The 12,678-nt window shown below is 44.3% G+C and overlaps 1 protein-coding gene across 1 annotated transcript in view; it reads left to right on the top strand.

Moving 5' to 3' along the window:
* Nucleotides 1-223: 223 nt before the first annotated feature.
* LOC134213966 (uncharacterized) overlaps nucleotides 224-12,678 on the top strand; it is a 408,814-nt gene continuing 396,359 nt past the window's right edge. The window contains exon 1 of the mRNA XM_062693416.1: nucleotides 224-350. Within this exon, the coding sequence (XP_062549400.1) occupies nucleotides 257-350 (94 nt within the window). The 5' untranslated portion in view covers nucleotides 224-256. The remainder of the gene's footprint in view (nucleotides 351-12,678) is intronic.

Below are 12,678 nucleotides of genomic sequence, written 5' to 3'. Positions count from 1 at the left end.
CTAACATCGACTCGGACCACTATCTGGTGATGGTTAAACTGCGCCCAAAACTATCCGTCATCAACAATGTTCGGTACCGACGACCGCCGCGGTACGACCTAGAGCGACTGAAGCAACCTGACGTCGCCACTGCATACGCGCAGCATCTCGAGGCAGCGTTGCCGGAAGAGGGTGAGCTTGATGGGGCCCTCTTGAGGACTGCTGGAGTACAGTTAAAGCAGCCATTAACGACGCAGCGGAGAACAACGTCGGGTATATGGGTCGAAGTCGACGGAACGATTGGTTCGACGAAGAGTGCAGACAGATTCTGGAGGAGAAGGACGCAGCGCGGGCGGTCGCGCTGCAGCAAGGTACCCGGCAGAACGTGGAACGTTATAGACGGAAGCGGAGACAGCAGACCCGCCTTTTTCAGGAGAAGAAACGCCGCCTGGAAGAAGCGGAGTGCGAGGAGATGGAACAGCTCTGCTGTTCTCACGATACACGCCAGTTCTATAAGAAGCTCAACGCATCCCGCAAAGGCTTCGTGCCGCGAGCCGAAATGTGCCGGGATAAGGATGGGAGCATCTTGACGGACGAACGTGTGGTGATCGAAAGGTGGAAGCAGCACTACGAGGAACATCTGAATGGCGCTGAGAGTACAGGCAGTGGAAGTCAAGGCAGCGGAGGAGATGACTACGTCAGTTCAACGGACGATGGAAGCCAACCAGCCCCCACCTTGAGGGAAGTTAAGGATGCCATTCAACAGCTAAAGACCAATAAAGCAGCTGGTAAGGATGGTATCGGAGCTGAGCTCATCAAGATGGGCCCGGAAAAGCTGGCCACTTGCCTGCACAAACTGATAGTCAGAATCTGGGAAACCGAACAGCTACCGGAGGAGTGGAAGGAAGGGGTTATATGCCCCATCTACAAGAAAGGCGACAAACTGGAGTGTGAGAACTTTCGAGCGATCACCATCCTTAATGCCGCCTACAAAGTGATATCCCAGATCATCTTCCGTCGTCTGTCACCATTAGTGAACGAGTTCGTGGCTTCGTTGACGGCCGCTCGACAACGGACCAGATCTTTACTGTACGGAAAATCCTTCAAAAATGCCGTGAATACCAGGTCCCAACGCACCATCTGTTCGTTGATTTCAAGGCGAACACTCCAGTTTGTTCGAATCGCGCCGGGGACTAAGACAAGGTGATGGACTTTCGTGCCTGTTGTTCAACATTGCGCTAGAAGGTGTCATGCGGAGAGCCGGGTGTAACAGCCGGGGTACGATTTTCAACAGATCCAGCCAATTTATTTGCTTCGCGGATGACATGGACATTGTCGGCCGAACATTTGCAAAGGTGGCACAACTGTACACCCGCCTGAAACGTGAAGCAACAAAAGTTGGACTGGTGGTGAATGCGTCAAAGACAAAGTACATGCTTGTGGGCGGAACCGAGCGCGACAGGGCCCGCCTGGGAAGCAGTGTTACGATAGACGGGGATACCTTCGAGGTGGTCGAGGAATTCGTCTACCTCGGATCCTTGCTAACGGCTGACAACAACGTTAGTCGTGAAATACGAAGGCGCATCATCTGTGGAAGTCGGGCCTACTACGGGCTCCAGAAGAAACTGCGGTCGAAAAAGATTCGCCACCGCACCAAATGTGTCATGTACAAGACGTTAATAAGACCGGTAGTCCTCTACGGACATGAAACATGGACAATGCTCGAGGAGGACTTGCAAGCACTCGGAGTATTCGAGAGACAAGCACCCGTCTCCATCTTTGGCGGTGTGCAAGAAGACGGTGTGTGGCGGCGAAGAATGAACCATGAGCTCGCCCAACTCTACGGCGAACCCAGTATCCAGAAGGTAGCTAAAGCCGGAAGGGTACGATGGGCAGGACATGTTGCAAGAATGCCGGACAGCAACCCTGCAAAGATGGTGTTCGCTTCCAATCCGGCAGGTACGAGACGGCGTGGAGCGCAGCGAGCGAGATGGGCAGACCAGGTGCAGAACGACTTGGCGAGCGTGGGGCGTATCCGAGGATGGAGAGATGCGGCCTCGAACCGTGTATTGTGGCGTCAAATTGTTGATTCAGTGTTATCTGTTTAGATGTTAACTAAATAAATGAATGAACGTAAGCTACTCTCAAATTGCCATTATCACCATCCGGGTGTCTTGTTGATAAATGGATGGTAACTTTCTGTTTCAAATTTGGTATTTTTTTCGTTTAGTTTTTTTAGAAAATCAAAAATCCAAAGTAGCCCCCGGAATCAAAAGTAGCCCCGCACGACGGTAGCTATTTTTCCATTGTTTTACAGCCAATAGTTTCAAAGCTTTTGTGAATGATTCCAACGTCAAACATGTATTAATTGCATCAGCATGTCCAAAATCGAATGGCCAAATTGAACGCTACAATGGAACAATAACACCATTGTTGGTAAAGCTGATTGATTCTTTTCCCTTTAAAGGCTTAACTACAATTTTGAAGCAAGCTGAATTATTGATGAATAACAGCGTCAATAGAAGTATTGGCGAAACTCCCTCGATGTTATTATTTGGAGTAAATCAGCGATGTAACATTGATGATGAAATAAGAAGTTATCTAGAAGCAAAATTAAATTCGGAAAGAGATTTAACTGAAATGAGACAAAATGCTGCAGAAAAGATTAAAACAGTTCAAGAAAACAACAAAAGAGTGTATGATAAGAAATGTAAAATTAATAGTACTTTTAATGTTGGTGATTTGATGTTCATTCCAAATAGGCCTGAATCTGGAGTAGCTCGTAAACTTCAAAAACAATTTAAAGATCCGTACAGAATTAAGAAGGTTCTACCAAATAACAGATTTGTAGTTGCAGATATTGATGGTTTACAAACAAATCGGGTTCCGTTCAGTTCGGTTTTCGATCCGTGCAATTTGAGGCTTTGGACGCCAATTGATATCTAATAATGCACTTCGGGTCGAAGTCTCTTTCAGGATGGCCGAGTTGTAGTAGAATATTGGTCTATAGTAAGCCATTCATTATCGATATTAATTGAGTAGGCCTTGGAATGTAGTTCAGTTATACCAAGCTGTCAATAAACCATTCTGTAACCACCCTTCAACCGATAAAGTCGTTACTACAGTATCATCCACGATACTGAGGTACGAAGTTCCAGCCTGGGGAGCTGCGCTCAAGTCCAACCGTTACCGGAGGAAGCTGAATAGCGTTTTTTGTTTAATGGCCATGCAAGTCGCGAGTGCGTACCGAATCATTTCGTTGGAGGCAACATGCGTTATCGCATGGATAATTTCAATCTGCATAATCCTAGCAAAGGATATCGAGTGCTACCAACGGAGAGGTATCAGGAATGGGACAATGGCAGCAGGAGTGGGACAAAGGTGGACTCATCAGCTTATCCCCAATGTGTCGACGTGGGTGAACAGGGATCATGATGAGGTGAACTTATACCCTACATAGTTCATGTCCAGACACGGTTGTTTCGTCAATATTTGCACCGATGTGGCCATGCATCAACGCCATTCTACCCGGCGTGTATCAACGTAGAGGAAACTCTAGAGTACGAGGTATTCGTCTATCCGATGTTTGCAAAGGCACGTAGAAGAATGTCAGCCATAAGGGCGGACAACATCGCAGAGTGAATGTGTCGCGATGAAGATACGTGAAGTGCGGTAAGCAGTCGTGACGCAAATACTGTCAGAGCTAATAAGCAAATAAACGTCGGTTTGGGGGGAAATCCAGCACAGTGAGAAGGGTTTGGTGTGCGAAAACGTCCCCTGTGAGGCCGCCGGAAGTCGGGGCATCATCAGTGCGGAAGTTTCCTTCACCGGAACTGGGGAGTCAGAAGGATTCGAGTTAGAAAGTTTATGACACGACCGCCGAGGGATCGAGACAACGGACTAGCCCAAAGGTAGGGGCTGAAATTTTAGAAGATGTGCTTGCGCACAGTATAGTCAGTACAGTCATTCAAGCTGAGCTAAACTTATGATTTTGATTACATATGTTAAAAAAGTTGAAAAGGAGGATAATGTAGTGATAAGGATTGGCAATTCAAGCAGATAAATATACCGTTGAAATTTCGAAAACTAATTTTTTGTTCATTACTGTGTTGAGATGGGAAAAAAATATACTATTCTGGGAGGCTTCTGATGAAATTGTTGATCTATAGCATCCTCGGGTACAAATTTCGTTAATTAAAAATGAGAAAGAAAATTAATATTGCGGTGTTTAGTTTTTGCTAGATATGGCATTTATTTTCATCGTCATTGAAGCGATGGTGTAGAGTAAATCTAGTGCTGTTTAATTCAACTAAACCTATGGTTGACTATGGGACTATGGGAACCAAAGTTAAGCAGCAAGCAAATTTTGGTTGTTGTTGATGTTGAATAATAACCTCATTTTTTATAGCCAACTTATTAGTTTATCCGTTGCCTCAAAAAATCGACTCAGCCATTTGAAAATATATGCTGCTAGGTCACATATTTTTCGCAAATAAAATTAGACGTTTATTATTTTTCCATTAATTACACTAGCATAGAGATGTACACACTGCATAAATAGCTTCTTTTTCCCTCGAAACAGTTGCAATCTCTTCACGAAGTTCTCTTTCACATGTCCATATTCCGTTTGGGTCATCTCATTCATGGCCTCCGCCAGCCGATATAGTCCCGCAATGGATGGTGCACCATCATCGCCATCATCAACGCCGCCGGTTCGGTCCCGGCAATCTCCCGGGATTTATGCTCGCTTCGAATCGATCGATCGGTGTGTGGATCCACCACAATGAAGGGAAACCTGCTGCTGCCCGCCGTCCCTCATCCATCCATGGGTGCCCGCTTTACGGCGGTTGAGGGAAATTAGAGGTACCGTTGCATGTTTGTTCCATAACCTTGATGGGATTAGAATGTGTTAAGTCGAAACGCGTTTTCGTCTGCCGTCCGTGGCCGGTCGAGTTCGGAGTCTTCTTCGTGAACTTGTTACCGTTGCTGGTTCACTGGACGGTGCGGCGGTGGCGGCGGTCTTCTGTGCATCTATGAAGAGGCCGAGTCGATGCTGGATGATGCTCTGATGGGTGGCTGTGCGGACGGGACACGGCGATGATGATTCGAAAGCGCGTAAGAAAGGAGGCAACGATTAGGCATTTAGCTTCGGAGGAGTTCATCTCACTTGTCCGCTAGGTTGGACAACGATCGACCAAAGTTGAGACTTGAGAGGAATGGTGCGGCGCGATGTTGGCAACGGAAGAATATGAATGTTTTGCGCGCTCGTTTCGTGTGTCATGAATGCTGAGAGATCGGCTGGGTGGGTGCGAGTGGGAAGATAAATCCCGGTTCCAGCCCAAGATGGAAATCAAGTTGTTTTGAAGTTACGCGCTGGGGAAAGCCATTGCACAAGCAACGGGTCTTTGGTCGGCACACTATTGCTTTATACACCACCATACGGTAGGTTTGGGTTCGTGATTAAATCATACCGCGGTATGCTGGATAGCCAAATGGTTTTCGAAGAAGCTTCATTTCTTTATGATTCAGAATAATAGTTGGGCAAAATTTAACTGCACTACTAGACATTCTGACAAAAGGCGGATTTAAAAATTGTATTCGAAAAATGTTTGACGATTTTTGAATTATAATTAGGATTCTACTTAATTGGTGTATTTCCTCTCCATAACCAAATGCCCGCACCTTGCCCTTGTAATAACTTTAAAGATATTGGGAAAGGGTGGAGACGCTCGGTGCATTGGATTGGCATTTTGACAACTGTCGTGGTGTACTCTTGACTTATTTTGTTTCATCTACAGGTGTCTTATCAAAACAACAATTATTAAGCGAATTTATATCAATGTGAATATATTGCAAGCCCAATTGAAATTCTTTTAACCTGAGTCAATCAATAATAAGAAATAATTGGGAAGAAAACGTTGAAATTTAGAAATTTTTATATGCTATGTTCTAACATTTTTTGTCAATCTCTTCAATGAGGGCAATAATAGCAATAATAATATGTTTTATTTTGAGTCCAGCATATTCGGAATCATGAGACGTTGGGTATAATTGCAGTGTGATTGGCTTCACACCGTCTGAGGACTGGTATCAAATTTCACATCATTATTTGTGGTTTGGATTATTTGACGGCCATACCAAAAACACACTCGAAAAGAGAATGTCCACATTGAATAAGACGAGAAAAAATGCTCAAACTCGCCAAAAACTTTGGAACGAATCCAAGGTAGGCATTTAAACGCAGCGTTCCCTCTTTTGCATCAATCACTGCCTCTGTGCCGCAGAAAACCGCGATCGTTCAGCCCAGCCGTCTTCGTCAGGGTTGCTTGGATTAGGAAATTGTACCTCACGAGGCGCACACAATTTGAATGTCGATTTTTTCCCCCATCTGCTTAGGTCGCACGAGCGGAGAGTTCTGTTTACGTTTGTCGTTCATTTGGCCACGCCACGGCTACGGATTGTTTCACGCCAAATCACCTCTCACTATTTTGTCATTTTATAACCAGCACAAACAGCTCTGTTTTCGGAATCGAACCTTGTTTTCTACCAGGAACCGAATTCGGGCCGCGTGTGCAAATCCATTGGAAATTACTTCGAGAAGGTGATGGTGGACCAGAGGGATCCACGTGAAAGAGAACTCAAAAATTGAACACCAAAACCGTTGACGACCGAGCCAACGATAAGGGTTTAAAGAAGCTAAAATAATTTGTTTCGGAAAAAACAGTCCGAGCAAAAAAAAATGCCAGGAGCAGAAGGTTGCAAAGAAGCGCACAAGAGACAATAAAACGAGCAACGCGACCCCAGAAGTTGGTGGATTGCGGAACGTCCGACCGGGTGGTATGGCGGGATTGGTCTGCAGTCGCGCAGAGGACCTGTCATGGTGATCAAAGCAGGCTAAACGGAGGGAATAACGCGGGGTCGGGCCGGTGTCGTTGCCATGTGGAAGGTTCGCCGCCGATCGACCGCACCGAGAGTGGCTTAACGTGCGGGCGCTGAGGAGACTTTTACAAGTATGGAGGAAAACCATCCGCCGGCCGATGGATGGTGTTTTGCTCGTCCAAGACCTTGGGTGGCTCTTTGTTTGACTCGTTAAAGATTGATTTGATTTTATTTATACAGATAATGATGCTGCCGCCACTGCCAGTTGCTGGTCATAAAGCTTCTGTGTTCGGCGTAGTCCACTCTGATCATCGTTTTGTTTTATTTCTTATTGCCAATGGTTTGCACTGATTTCGTTTGCTTCGAAAGCTATTGGACAAAAAATATCATTCGTAAGTGCAGAATATGAGTCCATATATGCGATTCAATTTGATTCCGCTATACTATTAGTAACAGATGAACGTTTCCACCTTTCTTAGGGAAAGGTTGTGCATTTTACTTTGTCATTTGTTTTCAGTGCGGTAAAATAAAAAAATATAAACTCGAAAAAAAAAAATTATAACTAATTATTTTCATCAGAAACATACAAACTTTGTTGGCGGATAAAAGAAAACACTATTTGACTTTTCTTTCCAAAGCAGTATCGAATAAAATATAAAAAAAAACGCTTTTCTTTTTTTGGCAACCGATTTTATCTATTTTTAATCAGATATTCAACGCTGAATCATTTTACCGGGACAGTATGCTTTGACAATTCTGATTCCAAGAAACCATTAAAATCAAAGCAAGCCGTTGTTAACCAATGCAGGTGAATAACCAAAAGGAGCATACCGTAAGCAGGGGTGACGATGAGCAACAACGAACTGAAACTGAACGAAAAGAGGACTGAAACTGAACGAAAACTGAACTGAAACTGAACTGAAACTGAACTGAAACTGAACTGAAACTGAACTGAAACTGAACTGAAACTGAACTGAAACTGAACTGAAACTGAACTGAAACTGAACTGAAACTGAACTGAAACTGAACTGAAACTGAACTGAAACTGAACTGAAACCGAACTGAAACTGAACTGAAACTGAACTGAAACCGAACTGAAACCGAACTGAAACTGAACTGAAACCGAACCTGAAACTGAACTGAAACTGAAACCGAACCTGAAACCGAACCTGAAACCGAACTGAAACTGAACCGAAACTGAACTGAAACCGAACCTGAAACCGAACCTGAAACTGAACTGAAACTGAACTGAAACCGAACTGAAACTGAACTGAAACCGAACCTGAAACTGAACTGAAACTGAACTGAAACTGAACCGAAACCTGAACTGAAACCGAACCGAAACCGAACCTGAAACTGAACTGAAACTGAACTGAAACCGAACTGAAACCGAAACCGAAACCGAACTGAAACCGAACTGAACTGAAACCGAACTGAAACCGAACCGAAACCGAACTGAAACCGAACCGAAACCGAACTGAAACCGAACTGAAACCGAACCGAAACCGAAACTGAACTGAAACCGAACTGAAACCGAACTGAAACCGAACTGAAACCGAACCGAAACTGAACTGAAACCGAACCGAAACCGAACTGAAACCGAACCGAAACCGAACCGAAACCGAACTGAAACCGAACTGAAACCGAACTGAAACTGAACCGAAACCGAACTGAAACCGAACTGAAACCGAACTGAAACCGAACCGAAACCGAACTGAAACCGAACTGAAACCGAACCGAAACCGAACCGAAACCGAACTGAAACCGAACCGAAACCGAACTGAAACCGAACCGAAACCGAACTGAAACCGAACTGAAACCGAACTGAAACCGAACTGAAACCGAACCGAAACCGAACTGAAACCGAACTGAAACCGAACTGAAACCGAACTGAAACTGAACTGAAACCGAACCGAAACCGAACTGAAACCGAACTGAAACTGAACTGAAACCGAACTGAAACCGAACTGAAACCGAACTGAAACCGAACTGAAACCGAACTGAAACTGAACTGAAACCGAACTGAAACTGAACTGAAACTGAACTGAAACCGAACTGAAACTGAACTGAAACCGAACTGAAACTGAACTGAAACCGAACTGAAACTGAACCGAAACCGAACTGAAACCGAACCGAAACTGAACTGAAACCGAACCGAAACCGAACTGAAACCGAACTGAAACCGAACTGAAACCGAACTGAAACCGAACTGAAACCGAACCGAAACCGAACCGAAACCGAACCGAAACCGAACTGAAACCGAACTGAAACTGAACCGAAACCGAACTGAAACCGAACCGAAACCGAACTGAAACCGAACCGAAACCGAACTGAAACCGAACTGAAACCGAACTGAAACCGAACCGAAACCGAACTGAAACCGAACTGAAACCGAACCGAAACCGAACCGAAACCGAACTGAAACCGAACTGAAACCGAACTGAAACTGAACTGAAACTGAACTGAAACCGAACTGAAACTGAACTGAAACCGAACTGAAACCGAACTGAAACCGAACTGAAACCGAACTGAAACCGAAACTGAAACCGAAACCGAACTGAAACCGAACTGAAACCGAACTGAAACCGAACTGAAACTGAACTGAAACTGAACTGAAACCGAAACTGAAACCGAAACCGAACTGAAACCGAACTGAAACCGAACTGAAACCGAACTGAAACCGAACTGAAACCGAACTGAAACTGAACTGAAACCGAACTGAAACCGAACTGAAACTGAACTGAAACTGAACTGAAACCGAACTGAAACTGAACCGAAACTGAACCGAAACCTGAACCGAAACCGAACCGAAACCGAACTGAAACCGAACTGAAACCGAACCGAAACCGAACCGAAACCGAACTGAAACCGAACCGAAACCGAACCTGAAACCGAAACCGAACCGAAACCGAACCGAAACCGAACTGAAACCGAACCGAAACCGAACTGAAACCGAACTGAAACCGAACCGAAACCGAAACTGAAACCGAACTGAAACCGAACTGAAACCGAACCGAAACCGAACTGAAACTGAACTGAAACCGAACTGAAACCGAACTGAAACCGAACCGAAACCGAACTGAAACCGAACCGAAACCGAACTGAAACCGAACTGAAACCGAACTGAAACCGAACTGAAACCGAACTGAAACTGAACTGAAACCGAAACTGAACTGAAACTGAACTGAAACCGAACTGAAACTGAACTGAAACCGAACTGAAACTGAACCGAAACTGAAACTGAAACTGAACTGAAACCGAACTGAAACTGAACTGAAACCGAACTGAAACCGAACTGAAACTGAACTGAAACTGAACTGAAACTGAACTGAAACTGAACTGAAACTGAACTGAAACTGAACTGAAACTGAACTGAAACTGAACTGAAACTGAACTGAAACTGAACTGAAACTGAACTGAAACTGAACTGAAACGGAACTGAAACGGAACTGAAACGGAACTGAAACTGGACGGAAACCGAATCAAAACAGAACTGAAACTGAACGGAAACTGAACTGAAACTGAAGTGAAACTGAACTGAAACCGAACTGAAACCGAACTGAAACCGAACCGAAACCGAACCTGAAACTGAACTGAAACCGAACCGAAACCGAACCGAAACCGAACCTGAAACCGAACTGAAACTGAACTGAAACCGAACTGAAACCGAACTGAAACTGAACCGAAACCGAACCGAAACTGAAACTGAACCGAAACCGAACTGAAACCGAACTGAAACCGAACTGAAACCGAAACTGAAACTGAACTGAAACCGAACCGAAACCGAAACCGAACTGAAACTGAACTGAAACTGAACCGAAACCGAACCGAAACCGAACTGAAACTGAACTGAAACCGAACTGAAACCGAACTGAAACTGAACTGAAACCGAACTGAAACCGAACTGAAACTGAAACCGAACTGAAACCGAACTGAAACCGAACCGAAACCGAACTGAAACTGAACTGAAACTGAACTGAAACCGAACTGAAACTGAACTGAAACTGAACTGAAACTGAACTGAAACCGAACTGAAACTGAACTGAAACTGAACTGAAACTGAACTGAAACCGAACTGAAACTGAACTGAAACTGAACTGAAACTGAACTGAAACTGAACTGAAACCGAACTGAAACTGAACTGAAACTGAACTGAAACCGAACTGAAACTGAACCGAAACCGAACTGAAACCGAACTGAAACTGAACTGAAACCGAACTGAAACCGAACTGAAACTGAACTGAAACTGAACTGAAACTGAACTGAAACTGAACTGAAACCGAACTGAAACTGAACTGAAACTGAACTGAAACCGAACTGAAACTGAACTGAAACTGAACTGAAACCGAACTGAAACTGAACTGAAACTGAACTGAAACCGAACTGAAACCGAACTGAAACTGAACCGAAACCGAACTGAAACCGAACTGAAACCGAACTGAAACCGAACTGAAACTGAACTGAAACTGAACTGAAACTGAACTGAAACCGAACTGAAACTGAACTGAAACTGAACTGAAACCGAACTGAAACTGAACTGAAACTGAACTGAAACCGAAACTGAACTGAAACTGAATTGAAACTGAACTGAAACTGAAACTGAATTGAAGCTGAACTGAAACTGAACTGAAATTCAACTGAAACTGAACTGAAACCGAACTAAAACAGAAACTGAAATTGAACTGAAACTGAACTGAAACTGAACTGAAACTGAATTGAAACTGAATTGAAACCGAAACTGAACTGAAACTGAACTGAAACTGAACTGAAACTGAAACTGAACTGAAACTGAACTGAAACTGAACTGAAACTGAAACTGAACTGAAACTGAACTGAAACTGAACTGAAACTGAACTGAAACTGAACTGAAACTGAACTGAAACTGAACTGAAACTGAACTGAAACTGAACTGAAACTGAACTGAAACTGAACTGAAACTGAACTGAAACTGAACTGAAACTGAACTGAAACTGAACTGAAACTGAACTGAAACTGAACTGAAACTGAACTGAAACTGAACTGAAACTGAGCTTAAACTGAACTGAAATTGAACTAAGACTGAAACTGAACTGAAACTGAACTGAAACTGAAACTGAACTGAAACTGAAAAGTCATCAATCTAGCTCCTACGCAACAAAAGCTACTGGAGAACGGGTAAACCGGAACCTATGCAGACGTACGTGCAAATGACAGGTGCCTGGGAAATTCCAAAGATTTTCCCGAGGATGTATAGAAGAATCTCCCAATGAACTTCCGATGAATAGTTCAAAAAAATGTCTTCCCATTTTTTTATTTGTTCAACACTACCCTACATGACGGTATCGAATAAATAAATTAGAAATGAACTCATAACCGAACGGGGCACGCGATATGTGAGGTTTCTGTTCCAACCAGCTACAGTATCAACTGTCCCTTCAAAATCAATAAATCCCCACACGATGATAGAGAAAACAAACCGAAAGAATGTGGTCTGTCGACAAAAAAACCAATAAAATTTGGATCTAACACCATGGGGTGAGCATTACCCCGTGCTAACATTCTTCAGACCCAAGCGTGGCAATAGATGGAGGCAGTGGCGGTGGCGGCGACAACGAAGACGATAAAATCCATAAGCTTCCAGTGCAATACCCGACACACACCCGGATCAGAGTGGCGGAGGAGCCAACAGGAATGTGCTCGGGGAAAAAACCTTCCTGCATCCGATGATGAATGACCAGAACAAAGCGTACCTCGCGAAGACCTCCGCTCGGACTAACCATTGAACCCCAGCGATCTATCGGCCGTCGATCGGATCGGGAAGAAGCTTCTCAGTCGGTGTGG

This window comes from Armigeres subalbatus, chromosome 2 (assembly GCF_024139115.2).
Source record: "Armigeres subalbatus isolate Guangzhou_Male chromosome 2, GZ_Asu_2, whole genome shotgun sequence".
Classification (NCBI taxonomy): Eukaryota; Metazoa; Arthropoda; class Insecta; order Diptera; family Culicidae; genus Armigeres; species Armigeres subalbatus.
Note: the sequence above shows the minus strand (reverse complement) of the source record. Positions and strands in the feature narration are given on the sequence as shown.